General features: G+C 34.2%; 1 protein-coding gene across 1 annotated transcript in view; it reads right to left on the reverse strand.

The window, feature by feature from the left end:
- Positions 1 to 11,204: 11,204 nt before the first annotated feature.
- LOC149552601 (P-loop containing nucleoside triphosphate hydrolases superfamily protein) overlaps positions 11,205 to 24,166 on the reverse strand; it is a 169,780-nt gene continuing 156,818 nt past the window's right edge. Inside the window, exons 9-11 of the mRNA XM_089788197.1 lie at positions 12,322 to 12,428; positions 12,092 to 12,235; positions 11,205 to 12,006 (exon numbers count right to left, since the gene is read on the reverse strand). Of these exons, the coding sequence (XP_089644323.1) occupies positions 11,475 to 12,006; positions 12,092 to 12,235; positions 12,322 to 12,428 (783 nt within the window). The 3' untranslated portion in view covers positions 11,205 to 11,474. The remainder of the gene's footprint in view (positions 12,007 to 12,091; positions 12,236 to 12,321; positions 12,429 to 24,166) is intronic.

Here is a 24,166-nt window from a genome sequence, read left to right on the forward strand (position 1 = left end):
ATTGAAGTTTGATAGAAAAGAAATTTTTGGAAAAGTGTGTACAATTCTTGCTCTTGTAATCAAGAAAATTTCTTATGTTCTTGGTTCCAAGAAATAAAAAGAAGTGCATTTTCTACAAAGTCTAAACTATTTGGGTGTTGATTCTTCTTGTAATTAATGTTTTCATGGTATGGTGTAGATGTTAGTGAACCATTGAATCTTCAATGAGATAAAGCTAGCCTTCAAGCATAGTTCTTGATCATTCTTATTAGCGGTTTAAGTTGTTTTAGGGAAGCTTTGAAGTTGTTTGGTGCATTCGTCATCAATAGCTTTCTTTCAATCTTCTAAGTCAAATTAAATTTTTATTTGAAAAATCAAAATTACATCTTACAAGGGAATTGCCCTTCTAAACGAAGAGGAAAGTCGTATACCAAGGGCCTATCCAACTGTTGGAGTAATTGATTTACCACACATATTTCATTGGGTTAAATCATGCATTTTTCAAGTGACAAATCTATTTACCAACAAAACTAAACCCCCTTATGAGCATTCCCAATTCTAGGTTTCTAGGTTTTTTATTGGACTTATAAGGCCAATACCATAATCCTCTAACTTCTAAATTGAACAAACTTACAAGGATATTGATTCCTAGAAATGAAAAGCAGTAAGAAGATAAAATGTTTGCTTGAAATTTCTCGATGCAACTTGCAAAACAATTCATCAGTAGTCTTTGTATGAGGGTCTTCAACAATATGTCCTGCAAAAATGCATTAGGTTATTTCAAAATTGGATCAACACAATGAACACTCAAGGATTAGCATTAGTAATAATCATAATTGCAAATTGAAAATACTAAAAAATACTTGTTGTTTATGAAACGCCAAAAAAAAATTGATATCAAATATCGCATGAGAATTCATTGTTACTAGGCGAGTAAGGAATCCCTCATACAAGACTCTATGTAGGTCGAGGAAACAATTCATGTAGAGATAGTTATCACACACGTTAGGATGGTGTCTTGCACAAGAGTTTTCTAGCAATGAATTGTCATAAAATCCTAGATTATTTTTTGTGTGAGAATTCTCAAAACTATACTGAAAAATATTTAAAATTTTATAAAAATATGAAAAAATGAAGCCAAAAGTCTAATTTTTGGCTCCATATTAGGCACCAAAAATGTGTTTGAAAATTGGTTCCAATAGTTGCAACACAACACCTTAATAAGTCATTAGATCTATGGCTAGTACAATCAAATAATCAAAAAAATACAAAAAACCATGAGAAAGTGACTTATCGTCTTCTAATCAATAGGAGTATGAAGCTCTCAGATTTTGAATCTTTTTTAGTAACTAGATGCTATCGAAACTAAGAATTTAATATGAATGCAATCTAACCTTTTTTTTTGGATTTTTGTACACGAATAGCATGTATGAATCTAGGTGATTGAAAAGATGATGCAAGTAACTTATATGAACTAAGAGAAAGCAATGATCTCAATGAAAGTGATGCACAATATTTCTAGAGAAAATTAAGCATTGTAACATTAGTCTTCAATTGTGCATCAAAAAATGAAGGTTAGGAAGGCTTCTTTTATAAGAGTCAAGGAATGATTTTGAATTTAGTTCACCACATGCACCTCCTATTGATCAGATACCTTAGGAGGTGGAAGCACATCTTTCTTGTCCTGATTGGGAGAAATATGAGAGTTGACTAGTCTATCTAAGCTAGATTGCTAAGTTAACTGACTCTTTTTTATAGAAATGATGTCATAGTTCCTTTGACTTGCTTTATGATTTATGCATGGCCAAGTTAACTCTTTTGTTTACTTTTTATTCCAAGTTATGAAATTAAACTCAACTTTTCACTCAAAGTCTATTTTTGTGTTATTGTCATCAATTTTAGAATTTGGCAAAGATAATTGAATATTTATCTCATTTAATATGATTTTCTCATTTAATGAATATTTAATTCAATAACTGATATGTTTAGAGATCTAATTAAATTTTAATCATTTTAATTCCTCTTCCATGTGCAATTGACAAATGGGTTCAATTTAATTAATGCTCTAGGACATTAAATTAAATTAATTGATTTAATTTCAATTAATGTTGATATTTAGGAATTAATTGTCTTTTTAGGATTATTGCAAGTTAATGGTTTTATGTGATTTGATACTCCAATCAGATTATAGAAATAGATTTCTTTTAGATTAGAACTTAAATGATTTCTTGATTGATATTTCAATTTAGGGGCATTTGTTTGATTATACCATTTTTAGTTGATTACAAGATTCAACATGATTAACCATGTGATTATCCTCTTCTACCTTTTCATCATAACCAATGTTGGTAATAGGAGAAGAAGGTTGATTAATGAGATTTGTTGAATGTGAAGGTGACAGTTTGCTATAGATTTGCAAATTATGATTAGGAGGTGCTACGGATTTATATGTACTATTAATCTCAGCATGAACAGATATAGAATTGGAATCAATAAGATCTTGAATAATATTTTTCAAAGCATAGCACTATTGAGTATCATGGCTAGGTTGACAATGGTATTGACAAAAAATATTTGATCAAATGACTTATTCATTGATTTTCTAGTGTCAATAAGATGGATAGGAGGAAGTTTCAGAATGTAAGCATTAATAAACTTTATTAGTATCATAGGTAAGGGTTCAAATAAAGGAGTGTATTTATGATTAGGATAATACACAAAGGAAAAATAGTCACACCATTGGATGTAGTAGCCACTTGATCATCTATTGTGTTGGTTGATTTGTGGATTTAGATGTAGTTATTAGGCTTAGAAAACTAGTTTTGATGAATGGTATCATCACTCTTATCAATAGTAACAAGAGCCATTGTAGTAGAGCTCTCAAGCTAACACACTTGTAACTAATAGAAGTGAAGCACTGCACAAAGATGTTAAAAGGAAGTATACTTAGTAAGGAAATCTTATCTCTAATGTCTTTTTACAAAATAAAATAAAAATACATTAAATATTATGATCATACACAAGATAATAAATTTCCGCACAAAGTGTTTGAATCTACCAATAAAGACACTAACTTTTTTTAAACACTTTGTTTACAATGCATTAAATCAGTCAAAGAAATTTGAGGATCAACTGTTGTTTTGAAATTGTTGAGTGAAAATGTAAGCAAGTCTTTGAAAGGAATCAATAGAATAAGGGAGTAAAGAGCAGTACCATTGCAAATATTTGTACCTACAAGTATGTGCAAAAAGATAATCCATGAGCCTATACTCTTGAGAAAAATCACTACATATAATTTTGAAAGGCTTAAGATGAATCACAGGATCTCCCTTACCATAGTCTCAAGATGGGGTATCTCAAGATGTTGTGGGATAAAAACATGAAGAATTTCTAAGTAAAGGAGATTGGCAATGTCACATGTAGGAATGTTGTAATTAGATTTAGTGAATTGAGCCGCTTGTTGTTGTAAAATGGTGATGATTTTAACCAAGCTACTAATGGTAGGATTAGAAGATGCAACAATAGACATATTGGGTGTACTATTAAAGTTGTACGAAATAGAACAAATTGGTAAGGAAGTTAGTTGAGAATTGGAAGGAACCAGAAGAGGATCAAAATATGTGAAAGGAATAGCTTTGTTTGAGGATAATTAAGAAGGTATGGAGGTAGGAGGAACACTCGAGGAAGGTGAATGGTTGGGAAGACAAACAATTAAAGGATTACAGACTTGTGTAGAAGTTGTCATGAGAGGTGGAGCTGAAATGTCCCTTTTCTGATTTTGAATGATATTTCATGCCTCTAATCAGATCTTTAAGATCAAACAACTAATATCACAAAGATCCACCAATTTCTCAATAAACCCCAAATCGGGTATGCCAGAAATAGTGCCAAAAGCTTCACAACTTCACCTATTATTAATAAATCTGAAAGTGGAAATTTTCACAGAAATTTGAGCAGCATAACAGCCTATAAAATGACATTTCCAGATTTGTATAACATGCACACAATAGCTCCTAAACGGAGGACGAAAACAATGCTCATCGAGCTCCCGAAAATAGCACAAAATAGCCCGGAATCACCACAAAAACTTAATAATCTATCACAGAAGTATAATCATATCCAAATACATATTTTCAGCTCTATTTTAACATTTAAAAGTCTGATATATAGAAGCAACCCAAACTGATATGAAATACTCAACCTGAAACACCAAACTCTTACAAAAAATACACCCGAAAACTCACAAATCTGCACTCTTCAGCACAAAGGCAAACTCTGCATGAGCATGCACATGGAATGGCTTCAAACTCCTATCCTTAGCCTTCCTGGAAACCTGCAAACTCTCGTTCTTGGGTCTCCCTGGAAACCTGCAAACTCCCGTTCTTGGGTCTCCTTCTCCACAGGTTTGGCAACCTCTAAAGAATAACAAAGAAATGAGCAAAAATCAAGTTCTTGAATGAGCCCAAAATGCCTCCAAACCCCTTAAAAGAGGGCATAACCCTAACTCACGTCCAAGAGGGGTTAATAAAACATATTTTAATAATAATTTTCATTTATTAGTCCGTTAGCTTCCAAATATTATCCCCTTATTTCGAAACTTCACCTTTTTGGGCCTGCCTGCCTTAGAAAAGATTATTATTTTTAATTATTTGAAAAGGGGACATGACAGGAGCATAGGTAGAGATGCTAGGAATATAGTAGACATAGGAATAAAATGTTCAACAGTTGTGGAAGGAAGAGTATATCCTAACTCTTAAGCACATTTTGTCAAAGTCTTAGAAGGAGTATTAATAAGGTTTGATATACCATGAAAGAGAGATTTTTTATCATCATCATGATAAATAAGCCTCTTAATAGCTTCAATACAAAACATTATCAAATTTTAGTTCTCTTGCATAAGCTAATTTTACAATTTATTAAACTCATGAGAGATCTTATCAACTTGGAAAGGAGAAACTTTTAAGGCTTCACCTTCATCATGGAATAAGTGAGAAGAGTTATGCTCCATGATAGGATTGAGATCTTGAGGAAAACTATTAGTATCATCATGGGTTGTAGGAAGAAAAGAGGAATCATGATCAAATTAGCCCATGAGTCTACAGCTTCTCCTAACGAGAATGTTGGAGGTTGGACTTAATATAATAATGCTCATAAAAGATATAGCAAAAGGAAACACTAATGAGATCTAACCACACAATTATTAATGTAACAAAGACAAAGAAATATCTAACCACGCCAATATTGCTAAATCTAACTCCAAAAATTAAAAATAAGAGATGTGTTAGGTTCGCCAAAAGAAGTTAAACACCTAATACAAAAATACAATCCAAGAGAGACCAAAAGGGAGAAAGATCTAACCCCTAGAAATGGGTATAGGACATTGGATTCACCAAAATGTTAGGGGTGAAAGGAAGCAAACAATAAGATATGCAAATATTGGGCCTCCACTTACCACTAACATTCAATACAAGAAAAACAAAGACTTTCAAACACAACTCTTAATATAACTTAAGTTAGATTATCAAAGCCTTAAATATCTCATGGAATATGCTTTCTTGAATGCTTGAGCTTACATGTGTGATTTCTATAATGAATGTGGATGTGAAAATATGGTGCCCAAGCTTTCTTTTATATTATTTTTTGGGCACAAAAGAAAAGCAAGTCAATAGGACTACTCAATTATTAAATTTAAAACCCTGAAATAAAAATGTCCTTGAGGTTTAAAATATGTGGGTTGGGTTGCCATGTTTTGGGTTTGGCCCACAAGGAGCCAGCACTGAGGTCTCAGAAACTACATTGGTGAAAGTGGAAGATATGGGACACAGCAAAAGAAAGAGGTGATCAAGCACAAATCCACCCATGGTCCATAAGATCGCTAAAGGATAAGAGTTATGGGTGCATCCATTTTAAGATAGTATGGATAGAAAAAGTAGTTTTGGAATACAAATACCAAGAAAAGATAGTTTACTCACTTCTCTTAAGGAACATGTTTGTAAGTTTTGGACATGTCAATTTTGCTCATTTTGTTTTGACTCTCATGCTACAGGCTTAAATACACAGAGTTGATAGTAGTTGAAAACGACCCTACTAGAGACAAAGCAATCTTGGAGGATGAGTGTGACAAAGTTATATGCAGAAAGCAAATAGATAAGTATGCATTATCCCTAGAAAATGGTTATTTAGTCAAAATCCTTGTCCAAGCTAAGTATCTTACAACAACCAACAAACTAGGGGGTTTCAAATGATCTCTTATGCTCAAGTGCACAAAGTTGACAATGCCCCATTCATGTTTGTGTTTTGTGGAGTACAAATGTTGCATGTAAAATCCTCTCATGATCTAGAAAACCACTTGGATCAGTCCCTGCGCAAGGATTAGGACACCTTCAAAGGTGAACTTGGTAGCAAACAATCTAAAAAAGTGTCTAGTACGAGTTTTTATTCAATGATAACCCCAATGTAGTCTTGTAAAAAAGATTAAGACCTCTTGTCTATGTTGGCATTTAAAAGCATGGTCTCACAAAGCAAGATTGAGGTAGCTCTGCCCTACATAGAAATCAGTGTATCCATGCATAAATCACATCAAGGATAACATGGGTAAAGCTTGTGCATCTTCTAATATTTTAATCTCAAAAATCATATTGTTTATAGTGAGGTGGAAAAGTTAGTGTTTGCTTGTTCCCATTTGGATCATTCCCAAGAGATTAATCCCTTAACCAGTAGGCCCTTAAAGGGAAAAATAAAAATATGAGATAAACAATCAGAGCCTAGATGTCTCCCCAAAAAGAGAAGAGTGTACTCTCCTATCAAGTTGTTTTCTCTCCACGCATGTAAGACAGTTGATTATTCAAAGTCTCTAGTAATACCCTCAATCTAATCTCCTTATAGGTTTTTCATTCTCCTGCTTCAAGAGAAGAGAATACTCCCTCAAATCACTTACATGAGTTAATCACCTAATATGCCTAATTAGAACTAGATGCCTTAGAAATTCTACTTGTGAAACCACACATCAGCAGTTTGATTTCTATATCTCTAACCAAGGCAACATGCAATTAGTAGTTTCAAAGTGAATCTTTGTCCAAGGTACCCTAGAAGTTAGATGTAATATCAAAAAATCAAACCAAAACCCTACAAGAAAGCTAGGTTAGCATATAAAAGGTAAGCCCAGATGTCTTGAAACTAGAAAATGAATAGAAATTCTTTGAAAATTCTACATTTAAGACATGATTCAGGTGCAATATAACATAGTTCACCAGATTATCATGTGAAAGAACTCATAGAGCCACGTAATGAAACATTTTTTTGTAGTACACGATTATGTGTGGCATGATAAAATTCATAACTAGGTGCAATAAAGTATAGAATCGGATGTGATGAAACTACAAGAAGTTCATTGCATGCAACACTTCATTGTATCACACGAGAATCATACCTCTATAGTAAAACAACAAAAATTAGATAAATATGAAGCTAGAAATTGGATCTAGCCCCATAGTGGGCACCAAAAATGTGTATGTTGGACTAATCACCTACACTTCTATAAACCATTATTTATGAGAATTAAGTGAATCTAAACAACCTATTAAATAAAACCCCAAAAGCAAATATGTAGCTTCCTATCTAAAGCATGTAAGGTCTATGCTAGATCGCTCTTAGGTTTACAACAAGGACACCTTACAAGGTGCACTATAGAATGGAATATTCAAGAGGAAGGTTGCAATGAAGTCTGCAAACTCTCAAGATCATTCCTTTGAATGCAATGCAAGCTATGCTAATAAGATAAGATAAGATAAAATATTAATGTCCACGAAAAACCAAAATGGTTTATGGGACTGAGCATACAAACAGAAGAGCCAGCCAAGCAAAGGCACCAAATGGTGACTGAAAAGGAACAAAGCAACAAGAAGAAAGAAAGACAAGGTAAGGACTAAGGGTCCTTCATTGTCACAAAGAAATCCGTAATAGAGAGGTACATCTACGGACAATCCATAGTCTTTGGATGCTGTGAAGAACCCCTATAGGACTAATGCTACCTGTAGAGACTGGTACAATGTCTGATTGATCTGGAATGTGAAGTAGTGGAAGGCCTTTTCAAACCCCGCGGAGGAGACAAGGGAGAGAAAAAGGTGGTAATGAGTTGATTAGAAGTTTGTCTCTGATGAAAGGACTGCAGGGTATTCTCTCAAAGATGGGTGGCCACCTGAAGATAAAGTGTTAAACATCGCTGATCAATATAACTAAAGAACATCGAGAGAGAAGAACAATCTCTGAAAAGGAAATAGAATCTCCCTCTAATCTCATAGTGATGAGGACAATGAAATATGAAGTGAGTCTCGGTCTCAACCTCCATCAGAGTGCATAACTGGCATAATCGATCAGCCTGATCCATATGGTGATCCATGAGAAATATAAGATTGATTAAGCTAAAGATTTAATCTAAATGCATGCAAATCAAAGAAAGCTAATTAAGATGATAAAGTTAAGAATATATATGCTAAAATGCCTAAGAAATAATCTAATATAATAATGGTATGTAAAAGTTCAGATCCTTTGAACTAGGGTAGGGGCCTTATTTTATACATTTCAGATAATCAAATGAATGATCAAGATGCAAAGTTGAGTAATAGTGGAGATGTTTCTCTATTTGATTTGTGTGCTCTCAATTTCAAAAACTTCTAAAAGTATGTGCATTTTCCTTTCAGTCTTATTTATTTTAATATTTTACTTTAGAAATTGATGTGTACACATAAGTAGGGTATTTTATTTAATTAAAAGGTGAGTTTTCTTGTAATTAAATGAGATAGGAGAAGCTATAGACTAAGGTGGTTGTTATTTAGGATAGTATTTGATTTCCAAATTATTTAATTAATTAATCATGCAAGGTTGATGTTTATGCATAATCAAATCTAGCATAAAATTTAATCTAATTATTTCAAAATACGGGCACGTAGTTTGCTAGACCAAATTTAGGTGATTGTAGCACTAACCTTCTAACATTTCATATCATGTCCCTCTTCCCCTATAGGGCTATTTGAGAATTTCCTCAGTTCTTCTTGTTCGAGGTATAATTGTTTTAGGTTCATAACTTATTTTCTAAATATACATTTTTTGTGTGCTTAGTTGTGTAGAATGAAAAGATCTTTAGACCATGTCAAGCACTTTTTGGGATTATTTCTAATGTCTTTGATCTTCAATTTGATGGTTTACTACTCTTCTGCCATTAAAGCTAGTAAATGACATGTTGAGCCCTCTTAAGAGTTTTAAAAAAAATGAAATTGTGATGTCCCCCTTCATAAATGGAATTTAATAATCTATAATTAAATAGTAGTAAGAAGAATAAATTTTTTTTAAAATAATATATTAAAATAACAAAGTAATAAATATATATAAGATGGTGTGATTGGTGGCAAATAAAATTCAATTGTTGTTATGAAAATAATGAGTTAGCAAGAGTTATGTCCCATCTATTATGAAAGGTTTCAATCCTTTCTAATAAAATGATGAAAGAAGACGTTCATCATTAAATTCATCTTGGAAGAGGTGGAAATAAGAAGTTACTAAATAATTATTGGTGCTAATTAGGTGGATAATGATCAGATTGGACAATTGTGGGTTATTATTAATAAATGTTGTATATATATACATACATAAATATATGTCTGTGCACGTGCGCATATGCGTGTGCGTGTGCGTGTGCGTGTGAGAGAGAGAGAGAGAGGCATAGATGTTAGCAAGGAGGGGCTTGTATAAATCCAAACAATAGATCATTGTCCCAAGAAAGGGTAAGGGTCAGCATTTTAGAGCCTTAAGCACCAGATGCAATATGGGATACAAACTTGGACCCGTAAACTGAGGTAATCCATTGCAAAATTGTTATCTATGTAACTTGGATAAAACCTATTCCTATCTTGAATTGGATAGTAATAGCGTCGGATATGAGTGTTAATGAATATACAATTAACTTTAATTGATTAAATAAATGAATAGTTGTTTTAACTCCAAATGCCTTGTATCCCTTATTTTGGGACACAAATATCAAATTTGTGATAATTTAGTTATAACTTAGACTAAACCCAAATTAGGGGACATTGCAAAAGTAACATCAAAAGGCATAAGCAAGTGCAAAGAGACATACACAGCCCTAGAATTCCCATACAAAATATAGAGCTTAAATCCATTTTCAAATATTAAAATTATGGAGAAGTCCAAGCATATAGCTAGCAAGTAGAAATGTGTGTGCAAGCTTGTAACAGAAAAATGTTATAATCTTGTATGAGATACATGCTTGAATTTTATCAATTAAGTTGTATCTATCACATAAAGAATTGAACTAAATGCAATTAGAAGGGGATGTTTTGAGGGTGTTGTGCCCTTTTGGGGTCTACAAAGAGGACCTAGTTGCATTGCATGAACAAGTCTTCATTCGTTGAGTCTGAGCATTAGGGAGAAAAGAGAAAAGGCAAGAGGAAGACGAAGTGCCAAGTCTTTGTTAAACATTAAAAAGGTATCCCTCATCATTTAAACAATTTTGTTTATTTAGCTTCATTATCAATTTACTAAATAACGAGACTTTGGTTACAAATAAATAGCGATAAAATGACTATGGCATGTGCAATAAAGGTTTGTGTGGTCTCAACGGCCTTGATTTGGGCTTGGAGGCAAGGCCTCTTCCCCTCAAGCGCACCTAACACAGCAATAGGAAGCACGAGGGGAGTTGCCCCCAGAACTCTGTCCACTACCATGTCACCATTGTCTCATCAGCATCCCCCTACCATACCCAAATCTTGGCACTTGGTTCCCCCATCCCAAGATACGATGGAACATAGAAAATGCATGAAACCTAATGCAAAGCTAGTTAGCGAGGTATGATTTGCAATCAAAAGGCCATGCCAATATATCTGTTATATGAAACCAATTCATCCCAATTCCAGTTACATGTCAAAAAAAGATTTCATGATAGCAATGCCCTTATAAATATATAATTCAACACTAGGTTGGGCTGATTTGTGGACTGTAGCACAATCCATAAATGATTGAATATCGATTAATTAAAAAAATATTTGTTCCTAACAAGTGTAGACAGTATCTGTGCAAATATCTATACAGACAGACATGTTGATGATAAGGCATCCATGATTCTCTGTTATTAGCACCATCGGCAATGCTGCCAGTGGTGCCATTCGTACATTTAAACTAAGAAATACTTAAATGTACCGAAACTAATCATGTTAACATTACAAGCATCAAATATTTCATTAATGAAAAAAGCTCAACTATGTACAAAAGTAAGTATCAAACCTCAAAGCACAAAACAGGAACAGTTTGTAAACTATCAGTTAAACTCTGACCCTTTATATGTCTAGTTTCTTACCTCATATGGTAAGATGAGAGTTTCAAAATTGGATGATATGTCTAACAAAGGATACTGAAATGTTTCCAAATATTTTTGGAAGGGAAGACTCTTCTACCCCAAGCTTAAAAGTAGGTCTATCTTGTTTTTAGCTCTTCCCTCTTTTTAGTAGTCCCATTCTATGTTTACCACTTTTGAATTTTTTCAAATGTAGTTTACCAGTTCTAGCACTTCCACTTGTCTTTAAAGACATGGGACTTTTCTTTCTTTTAAAATTTTTGGACACCAAATGTTTTGAGATTTTATTACTTCTGTCCACATAAATGGATGGTTCACAGATTTGGCCAGTTGGAGGTGCAGCTACAGATAGCTCAGTTTTCACATGCCTATCTCCATCCTCCTCATGATCATCATCCAAACAATCCTCTGTGCCTGTAGCTCTTGCAAACTCTCTTTCCGTGATAGCACCTTTCTTTAACTTCTTAAGTAGTCGATATTCCTGTGCCATTTCCTCCTCATCTTCAATGTTTTGAACAATGCGACGCTGTCTGCTACATTTTTTTCCTTTCAGTTCGATACTGCCAACAGAATTGTGCTGCTCAACTTTCTCCCCAACAGAATTCTTTGGTTGCTGCTTATTTGCCAGATTTTTTTGGCGCTGCTTCTCCCTAGCTTTATCTCTGCATGGTACACAGTTTCCACTCAAGAGCCTTTTATTCTCATAGTTAACAAATAAAAAGTTCAAAATGAAATGTGTCAACATACTTAAATTTGATTGCACTGAGATCAAGGCCCTCAACGGGCACAAAACCATCTGTTGAAAATGCACGCCGCTTAATTTCTGTCATAGAAGGAAGCTGCAACAAACCATAGCCCATTGCTAGCTTTCCTACCTCCAATTCTTTCCACCTGATACAGATCACCACCATTAATGTCTGCAGAATCACAAATTACTTATTTAATCTGTAATTAACTGAGTGAGCTATAGAAAATACCTGAAAATATAAGAACAGTGGTGCTCCTTGTATGCACGAATAAATGACACAAAGGCTCTCAATCCCTTCTCCATTACATCTCGATCCAACATTGCAGCTGAACGTATCTATAGGCACAATACGTAGTGGAACAACAAACTCTAGAATCTATTAATAGGTGAAAAATATTAAACCTAGTGTACCATTATGCTTTTTATGAGACCATATACAGTAAGAAACTAAAACTGCAATACAAAAACCATACTTAATGTGTCTTCATAACTTGAAACATAAATATTTTTTACTAAAATTATGCAGAACATCATGACATAGGGCAGCCAAATGTTGGAAAAATAAAAGAAGTGTCCTTTGTTGTGATTTTGCTTTTAGGATTCAACTGTGTAGTTTATGAGTCAAACTTATTGAGCCATGTTTCATGAGTACTGGTTCACAAGAACCCATCTCTCATGAAAATAAATGGAGCACATAGCACTCATTGGAAAGCTTTCAGAATGGTTTATTATTGACAACAGGCTTAACTTATTCAAGTCCAAAACCAGATTTTATATTGCTGCTTTGTGTGGCAACTCAAATAAGTGCAGTATTCAGTTCATCCAGAAACTGATCCATATGATTGGACAGGATTAGTCAAATATAGTAACAGAATAATAAGTCGTGGTAATGTCCAAATTTAAGAATATGATATGATACTGCTCACATGCAATGCTATTCTTCAAGACCATGGTATGCAGATTTCAACCTATGCTATCAGCTCGTGTCCAAGTTCTGCAGTTTACCAGGTTTTTCAATCGCTGATTTGTTATAGCTGGGTTTTACCATAAACATATTCATTTGTAAATTTCATAAAAGCAAATATGTTTCTCAAGATAATTTTAGAAACCCAAGAAATACAGATTTCCTTTTTAAAATAAGAGAGAAATGGCTGATGTTTTTGATATTCAAACTTCGGAAGGCATCCTAATTGCAGTGATAGTGAGAAGTGAAAGTAAAAATCTAAACCATGAATTTTTTTCATTAATTTTGAGATCACTAATAATATTGCACACAGCATAGTACAGTACTACATAGATTGACTTCAAAGTTCAATAGTCAAAATCAATTGCAAACTACAAAAATACGTATGTCAACCCAAAAAGCACAAAACCTTAGTGCACCCAAGAATCTATCAAGCTTCACTGTTAACAGGGATAAAATTATTTCTCTTTCCATTACGTATGATTTTCAGTTTATTGAGAGTTCTTCCTAGTCTGTCCTCTGTATGTCATCTGGTGGAGACTTTTTCTGGAGCTAAGTTTTGGACAAAATTGAAACTGTAAGTAATTGGACTCTGAACCTCGGTACAAATCATCAGTGAATTGGTCGGGCTTGATATTTTCAGCAAGTCCCATACAAGACCTAATTACTATCTACTCGCACAAAGGTTTGCTCAATTTGACTGCAATGAACTATAGATCTTGTTGGTTGACTGGTCATAAACAGGGTTGATTCTAAAATTCAGAAACTTGAAAGATTGCAATATTTCAAATTCTTTATTTGCAGTTGTCTCCATGGATGAGGGCCTGAGGTGATACACAGTGGTTTTGTGAACTTCTAAATGTGTAATGTCCCTTTTTGAGATATTCCTGATTTCTATCCTAAAAAACCACTTCCAACTTAACATGATAGTTGCAAAAACTTGCAATATATGTATAATAATGACTTTATCAAAATTGAAGAAATTTTATTATAATATCCAACTTATAATTCTATGATTAATTATCCTTCGGATTGTCTTGTCAAAGATCAAAAGCACTCAAATCCTATGCTACCAAATCATCAACCAGATGCCCAGTAAGGATACAGTTTGAAGCAAATTTTAATCCAGGCTCACTACAGCTGCAGGGTCATCCAGGGCACAGGAAAACCATTGTGGGTTCATCCCAAATGAACTCCAATGAACCCAGAACAAATGTTGAAGGAATTTCTCCAGGAAAGAAACGGACTCTGGCCAATTTTTCACACTTTTTTCATTATGTTTTACCGAGAGTCAATGGCACAGAGACTTGTTCAATGGACACCGAGCATCGCGAAGGACGTTGACAACCTTGCCTAATAGTTGACATATGATAAAATCTGAAAAATCGTGATGTGTATATATGAACTTATATTATCTTATATGATTATTATATCATGTTTAAATTTTAGTTCTTTTTATTATTTTTTTAGGGGGTTCCCCACTTAGTATGTTGGTTAAGTAGTGGGGGCGTTGTTCTTCCCCTGGACCATTGTGATCATGGCTTGTGCCTTTGCTGATCCAATGTGCTTGCTGATTTGGGCCTCAGCTTTGTAATTAGGGAATAAGATACCCCATTTATAGTCTCATTGGCTCATAGCTCCACGTCAAAAGCATTTTGTGTTGCCAGAGGGCATGTCTTGCCAGCAACACCTATCATGTTAAAAAGTTTACCAGACTTTTTTTTCTTTAAATAATAATTTATTTATTTTTTGGATGAAAGGTCATAGACCCATACTTGAATTAATTTGGTATGAAATTACAGATTAGAGGATAAACTGGCCCAAAGACCAACCAACTCCAGTAGCTACAAAGTTAAGTAATATGAGGAAGCAATGTAAAAATGATGGCATTGCTGACACAACTACAACTTCGTGCTAAATATCAGATGAAATGAGTCAATCGCTGTCACTGTTACATGTTAAAAATGAGATGCAAGGAATACAGATTCTTCTACGAGTTGAATATTTGGTGCCACATGGACTGCCACAACAATGGAATGGCTCTTCCACAACCACTGAAACGAAATTATGACTACTGTGACTTTGTCAGCCCTTTGACTGTGGCATGTAATGGCTTGAAACATAACTACTGTAACTGCCCATCCTCTGACTGTGGCATGCAGTCACAAATGCTGTGGGTCATCCACTATACTCCCTCTTCTACCAAGGTGATCATACGGAAGCAACAGCAATCGAGGATCCCTCAATATGCTTCACACCCACACCACCCCACCACTAATGTCAGCACATGTTCTAAAAAAGGTTTATGACAGTCCAACAATCCTGCAACAGGGACAGACCCATCCCTATGTGGTAAACTGATCAATCGCTACCTGTTTTTCCAGCATAAGAGGGAAGACAAACTTCAGATGCCAACATAGATGGAATAATAGAGATATTTAGAAGATCCCAAGCCAACTTGGCATCAAATTCCTTACTGCCCTGGTCCAAAGTTGCGCCAAAGTTCGCCAAGCCATTAGCTTCCCTAAAACAATGACCCACTTGATATGATTGAAATCTGGCAAGTAATCTCCAAACCTCATCAAGGACATACTGTAAATCTCAACTCACAGGATTTCTTAAAGACAATGCTGAAGTGATCAATTGGGAGTCCCCTTCAATATGAAGCAAGAAATTCCTAGATTCACAGCTAGTTTAACACCCTCCAACAGTGCTCTAGCTTCAGCCTGATTATTTGTACCATCCCCTATCCTTGCCGAGAATGCTCTCACTATGTTTCCTTGAAAATCTCTGATGACTCCACCAATGCCAGATCTACACAGGTTTCCTTTAGAAGCCCCATCAAAATTTAATTTGAAGAACTGATCTGTAGGGGGTAACCACTTAACATTACATCGGCTATCTGCTTTTGATACTTATCCTATAAGAACCCCTTTGAAAGGAATATGAACCCCAGACTATCTGTTCAAGATAAGATGAAAACAAAGAAGAAAGAGTTTTGTTCTTCCTAAGACAAGCGTTTATATTTTCAGAGACTGATTTCTCAATTACTCTCAAACCTGATCCCGAGTATATTTTCTTCTTTCTTATTCCTTTCCCACCATATTCCCCAAACCACAGATGAAGGAAAGATCCTCCAGATGTCCAAGAAAAAAGAGCCTTTATTAAACTTCAATATAATATCTAATATATTTTTCTTTAATTATGATGTCTAACAGTTATATTTATATTTAATCTGATATGAAAATATTTATATTATTATATTATATTATAATAATATTGATATTAATCTTTATACATTTTCTTATTAATTTATATCTATGAATTAAACTATTTATCCACGACAAGGAAAGGCGTGATTATTAAGAATTTTAATAAAACAAATTGAGACAAGCTTATAGCTAGAATAAGAATATTATGAATATTAGACTATTAGTTAAAGTTATTAATAATTAATTTTTAAAATATCAACAAAGATAAGAATATTAATTAAAATATGGTTATAATTAATTATTATTATACTAATATTAATATTAATACATATTATATTTCTATACGTCATTAATATATTTTTATTTTTATTTTCATTTCTACAAATAGATATCACTATTTGATTTTACAGTTTACTATATTTAGTTGTTATTTATTAAAAATAATGTGTGCACATGTCTGTGTGTTTATAACTTTATATATATTATACCCCCAAAAAATTGACCAAATCCAGAAACCTATAAATCATTACATCATTAATACTCGGGTCAATACATCATCACCATTAACATTCAGATCAATACATCATAGCACCTTCCTCACAGCCCATCACGAGTGTAAATTCCTCGGAAACACTTGCACATGACAAGTATCAAGGCTGGTCGTCCTTACATGCCAAGAGCATGGAAGGTGGGCCTACATTCCATCTCAGTCCACCTTGAAGGCTTGCCATCCTCCTTGAACAAGCCCAAGCGCATGGAAGGTTGGTTGTCCTTTCAACTCCTATTCAACTTGATAAGAGCATGAAAGGGGGGCTGTCCTTTCATCTCTCATGAACTTGCAAGGGATTTTGTCTTTCCCATTTGCAAGCCACTTCCACAAACTCAAAGACAATTTCAAGAATATTCTGATCAATAGGAATAAGCCACAAGTGTACTTTCATTACTATAATAACAGAATATTTGAATCCATTGCAATATTTTTCTCGATGAAATAAGCCACTAGTCTACTTTTTAGATTTCATCATCACCCAAAATTGACAATGTTCGATTCCGTTTCCAGAATATTCTGATCAATGTGAACATGTAATTCAGTTCCAAACTTACCATCCAGCATAACAACTTCCAATTCAGTATTCAAAGCTTGTGACACCTTTCTGAGAGTGCTGCCACAAAGGAACGAAATTCCAAATTTGTTAGACCCAAGAAAGCTTCCGGTATGAACTACGTCAAGATTCACTGGTCCATGATTGGCTAACTACACATTACACGTACTGAACTTTGCACCACTTTGTGGCCAAATAGTTTTGGATTTCAGTTTAGGCATTGAGTTTGACTGTTTGGAAAATCATTGTAATGGAATATATATCAAATTTTATAATTCACACATAGTTTTGTCCATATTGCTTTGAAGGTATAATAAGCCCTCCTCACAAACAATTGTAATTCCTTTATGATTATTCCAATTAGAAGTTGAATGGTGGAAGGAAGAGATTTTTTATCTATGATCAAGAATTTTAAGCAATAATCCAAGCTTCAAAAAGTGGAAACACTATTTTCTGTGAAAGGAATTTGTGTTGAATACAGATCATAAAGCATTGTAAAATTGCAAGTTTTTGGACAATCAAGATGAGTAGAATCAAAGAGGCATTATAAGGGAAGAGTTCATGTAAAGTCATTCATTTGTGTTAAAGCATAGGAGTGGAAAAACTCAAGGTTGCAAATACCTTGAGTAGGCGACAATTTGCTAATTGAAATGAGAGCAGAAGTAGTTGGATTTGATGAATTAAAGCTGTTTACGAAGTTGATCTTAATTTTGTAAAAGCACGAAAGGCATGGAAATTAATGGTAAATGTTGATAGCAGTCAATGACTTTAATTCCAAACGTGATGTTGTTTAAGGTTGATCAAGTATGTCTTCTAAGAAGCTCAACAAGAGAGAAACCAATGAAGGAGAAAACCAGTCATCATTAGATCGTTTTGGAGTAGATAAGATAGTGGCACTGGTAGGTAAAAACTATCTTTAGAGTCAAATTATAAAGGATACTAGACAGCATGTTTAAGGTTGTAGGATTTGTCAACTAGCAAAAGGAAGTTTTTAGATTATTGGGTTGGATCAGCCATTACAAGTTCCAAAGAAACCTTGGTAAGATATTTGAAGTAGACAAGATAGTGGCATTGGTAAGTGAAAACTATTTTTGGTTTCCTAAATATAAGGAGATGAGATAGTGTAATGTCCCCTTTTTGACAGGCACCAGCTACTTATTTTATTTTAGCCTCCGGAGGTTAAAAAGGAAGAAATAAGGGGGAAAAGATATATTAAATTAATTACTTATAAGGTTACTAAACAATGAAATATTAAAAGTAACTTTATATTTAATTGATTTAATATTAAAGTGACTAACATAATAAAATATCAAGAAGTCACTTAAAAGAATGAAGTGCTAGATTCCTCTAGAAGCTTCTTGGAGTTGCTTGTGAAATCTTTATAAGGAGCCTTGGGGGGGTCATTTTACACATCTTGAGTTGCATATTCATCTATTGTGCTGAGAGTCTTAGTGCTTGCATACTTGCCTGAGGGTTTGATAACTCTAAGGTGCCAATTTCGATTGTGAGATATCAACCCTAGTCGGGAGTGGAGGAATTGGTATTCAGCTAATTCATTTGTGATTAATTGGGAGATAATATTCAGTGATTTTTGTTCAGCCCGTGCATCTAATTTTTGACATTAGTTGGCAAGGAGAAAGGTTTCAGTTTTCGCAGTGGATCCGAAAAAGCAAAGCAAAAAAGCAGAGCTGAAAAAGCAGTCCGAAAAAGAAGATCTGAAAAAGCAGTCCGAAAAAAAAAATCTGAAAAAAGCAAAGCCAAAAAAGCATGTCATCTCAGCTACTTATTTCAGGTTCTTTTGGTATTTACATTTGGCAATTGTAGATGGATACATTTGACAAGTAATATATGTCTTTTTGTTACCAAAGTATTCACTCATTGTAAACATTGAAGTATTGAAGGGAAATCAACTTAATTCAGCTGTTCAGTTTGTATGCCAAATGTTTGTAAAAACCTCTCATTGCATAGTCATTCATAAGATGCATGCCAAGTGTTTGTGAAAATACCTCTTGGCTATAGGTGTACATTTTACATCAGAATTTCATGTACTTGCATTTGGAAAATAATAAAAAGAAGTTGCATATCACTTTGATTTCCAATTAGTTATTTTGCAATCATTTGTATTCATCAATATCATTGGCATTCAAAAATCATAGCAAAACAACAAACATCAGCAAATCTGAAGCTGCAAGGGAAGTGTTTGACAAAATTCCTACGGCAGAAAAACAGGGATAAAACTTCAAAAATTGTCAAGGCACTTTACAGATAGCATATTTAAGGTTATCGGATTTGTCAACTAGCAAAAGGAAGTTTTTAGATTATTGGATTGTATCGGCCATTACAAGTTCCAAATAAACCTTGGGAGGATATCACTATAGAATTTGCAATATTGACTGCCTAGAACACAGAAAGGACATGATTATCTATTTGTAGTTATGGATAAAAAATTTAAGATGACACATTTAGTAAGAAGGTAAATGTAGTACACAGACCTGATTTGGTTTTTTGATAACTTATGGGACTGCACTGGTTGCCAAGGAGTATTGTTTTGAATAGGGTTACTAAGTTTGTTGGATACGTTGTGGAAAAATATGAAAACATTTGAAATCTAATTCTATGCATCATGCATGGATTGATTGGCAAATGCCAAAAAGAAGTTCAAGTTGTGAATAGGATTTTAGGCAATTTGCTAAGATGTTTGGTTGCAGAAAAGACAAGAAATTGGGGTTTGATTCTATCACCAGTAAAGTTTGCATACAACAATTTAGTGAACAGATGCATAGGAAAAACAACTCACTTTTGTGCAAGGTAATAACCAAACTAATCTTATCAAAAGGCTTCCTACCAATGAATAGTGATTTCTCCCAAATGCAAATAATTAAACTCATCCAGAAGTGAGCGTTAGAACTAGTGGTTTTTTCGTGCAAACCCATTTAAATGTGTCAAATGTTGAGAAACAAAAGCGAACTTCAATTGATCGACAATTAGAAGTTTAATTAGGATTACCATACTATGAACTCTACTATCAGTTAATGCATACCTGAATAACAACTCAGTTTTGTGGAATGTAATAGCCAAACTAATCATATTAAAAGGCTTCCTACCAACGAATGGTGATTTCCCGCAAATGCAAACTATTAAACTCAACCAGAAGTGAGCATTAGAACTTGTGGTTTTTTCACACAAACCCATTTAAATGTGTTGCATGTCAATGAGAAACAAAAGTGAACTTCAATTGATCGACAATTAGACGTTTAATTAGGTTTACTATACTATGAACTATACTGTCAATGAATGCATTACCTGAGCATCTCTCTGCACTAATTGTAGCTTTTTTTCAAATCTTTAAAATGAACTGTTTGCATGATGGTTGTACCAAGTCGAAAAGAAACCAATTCAATTCCATGGAAAACAGAGGAAGCTCTGACAGATCACAGAACAAGTCCATTTTGTTCAAACAAAGGAACTTGCTCACAAAGCTTGCTACAGGTACATCAACTTACTTATTAAACTCAGAAACAAGGTAAATTGTTCTAACAATTCCTAACCGAATTCATAGGGTTCATCTTTGTTAACAATTTGAAGTTTGTTTACAACTAGAAACTTATTTTTAAATGAACCCTAGTTTCATCAACACTTAACTTGGTAAATAGGTAGACCCTAGAACAACATACTTCTTTTTGAGAAGTAACTTCGTCCCATTCAAATTGGAAAAACATAAGTTGTAGATTAAGAAAATAAAGTTTGAATTTTGAGGAGTATTCCATAAGACAAAAATAACAGAACTTTATGGGATTATTTCTGATACCAAAATGGGGCATGCTGACCTGGCAGAATTTCACTTGAGAGTTAAACTTGCCAAATGCAAGTTGAACCACTAAGAATCGAGTCGCAAGTGAAATGTACATGAAGGGAGGCATCCTGTTGTCCCTCAAGGAACCAGAATTAATACTGCAATCCATCCATTTCTATGATGCCAACCAAAGAAAGGTAATATGCAATTTTAAGACAAAGGGTATTACCATAACCTTCAACATACCTGTACACTAGACTATTCATGCCCTAAATAAAGAAAACTGGGGCTGAGACACAACCCAGACTCCTATGAGAGGCAACGGTGAGAAATTGTCCGCAATGGGTGAACGCCTAACAGAGCAATGTCATGTGAAGGAAGAAGGCTCATTAGTTGTAAACTTCTTTTCTTGGAGAAGAACAAATGACAGAATCTGAGGAATAAGCATCAGAAAACTCTATGCCAGCTAACACAAAGGAGGATTGAAGAAATGCTGCACAAAGAATGAGGAAACTTGCAAAAGATAAATTGATGAGAGGTGGTTAATAGATGATAGAAGTTAGCCTTCTTCGAATTCCCAAATGTTTTATTCAGAGGATATTTTAACGAAGAGCTTAAAGATTCACTTACTTTGTTGAGTAAAATAGTTGGACATGCTGAAGTAGGGACTTTTGAATGATGGATATTTGGAATAATTTTGATATATCATATCATGCTACGCAATGTAATCATCTTCATGATGAGATACTCATACTTTTGATATATGTATTGAATGATGGAACTCTTCCATTTGCTGATTTGAGTATATAAAATTTTATTGTTCAATGTTCAATGTTCCACTTCCACATTCAGTGTTCAACGCAATGTTCAAGTATTTAGTAATTCTAATTTCCTAATTTACTGTTTTTCATCTTTATATCTTATATTATATATCTTTTTCATAACTAGTATTTTAAGTACTACATGCATAGTATAAAGTATATACACCCACCCGCCGTCCCCCATCACGGTCCCTCCACCACCCCGAAATTAAGGCCCCTCTATCCCCTTGCCGGAGACTTATCCCCCCAATCCAACTCCCCCCCATCCCCTAGGGCAGTGTAACTATGGTTATGATGGTTATCTCAAAAGAGGGAAAATTAATACACTGGTCACAAGCCATAAGTGATGAGTTCCACACACAAATGACTCAGTTCATCCCAAACAGGAAGAGAGAATTTTATGACTTCCTATGTCATTTATTCCTATGCTTCCAAATTGCAATGAAATGGTCTCACTTGTAGTACCTCTCTTGTTTGCTTGATGCATGACATCCTTGTGGAGGTAACCTTGACATTATGTTGTGGTGGTGCCTCTACGGAGATGATGAGGTCTCTTTTGATGCCCTTTTGGCTCTGGACGAATGCTATTGTCTTATGAGATTGATTGAGCTCACCATATGCTTGGATGGATATATGTTTGTATTGTTTGATCAACCCCCGAGAGGTTGGTACTATTAGGGTGATCTGATTTATGCCATTCCATTGAGAAGTTACTTATGTCCTTGTGCCTAGTTGTTAGAACCATGGTGGTGTATCTTGTTACATACCTGATTTGGGATGCTAGACCTCTTGAGACTATTTTTGAGTTATGTGGATTCATTGTGTTCACAATTATTTGGTCCTAAGCTTGATTCTTTCATATAAAGCATGATTGCTCTCTTGTTATGATTAAATGCTAACATTGTGCAATGCACCTGGTTCTGTTCATTCTTGTTCTCAGTTTTGACATTAGTGTTGAGGTTATTGTTACATCCCAATTTTTGACCTAGCTTGAAATATAGCCGTTGAGGTTCGCATGAAGTCAGTTGGCAATTTAAATTTGATATAATCTAGCGAAATGGTAAGATAGTTGGTCGTTATAATTTCAAGTGAAGATGACATGTTAGTTGATCGTTAATCGCGAATTCATGGAATTAAGATGTAAGGTTAACTATTATGATTATTTATGATTCAATAATTTATAATTTAATTATTGAGAAATTCCTTGCAAGGAGCATGTTGAAGGGGTGGAAGCATTGTCAGAAAAGAATTAAGCAAGGCATCGCCATCACTGGGCAGACAGGTAGAGGACCTAGCAATTTGAAACAGGATACATCTGTGGAACTGCATGAGTTATTTAATAAATAATTTAAATAAAATAATTGGATTAAAATATATAAAGTATCTCAAAGGATTTTAATTTATCTTTCATCATATTATTTTAATTGATATTTATAAACGTTCATATATGTATAAATGCTTTGGCATCATTATAGTTTAATAATTAATAAAGTAATGTTGTTTGTACATATAAAATTTTAATAATGTTAGAATTACAATAACATTTCAATTATTATAATTCTCGAATTGTAACTTTCCAACCCTATTATTTTCTTTTTAATAGCACTTGCCATGATTAATCGATTTAAACATTTGGCAATTTGAGTTTTAATCTTTCCAATTTTTCTTCCTATCATTTTCTTTTAAAAATTTGATTGAGAGGCATTCGAATGGCCATCTTTATAACTGAAGGTAGCCGAAGAGCTTAAGGCCAGCCAAATTAAATAGAATATCTTGGATCGTTTTTGAGGACAACCTTTCTATATACTCTATAGTTAGATCAGGAACCTCTGCACCGTCCATTACCATGAACCACCTTCGTGCCTATTGGTGCTAGAATGCACTAAATTTTGTAGAATATTTATAGGCAGGAAATTGGGTTCGGAGTGCTATATTCTACGAACAGAAGCTATGCCAGGGGATGCTACAGCGGGGAAGATTCTAAAACAGTGGGTATGCAATCTGACATTTGAACATTTCTTTAGCTTTTCATACCATTGCCGCCGGTACAGAACTCGAATTTTAAATTCGTTTTGGCCTGAACTCTCTATCATTCAGCCGCGATCACAGTGCAGTAGTCAAGGAACCATCCAAGCATTTAAAGGAGTCATGTAAGACATTTATCATATTGATCTTATTTAT

The sequence above is a fragment of the Cupressus sempervirens genome, chromosome 6, assembly GCF_028749045.1.
Source record: "Cupressus sempervirens isolate cs-2001-9-10 chromosome 6, ASM2874904v1, whole genome shotgun sequence".
Lineage (NCBI taxonomy): Eukaryota > Viridiplantae > Streptophyta > Pinopsida > Cupressales > Cupressaceae > Cupressus > Cupressus sempervirens.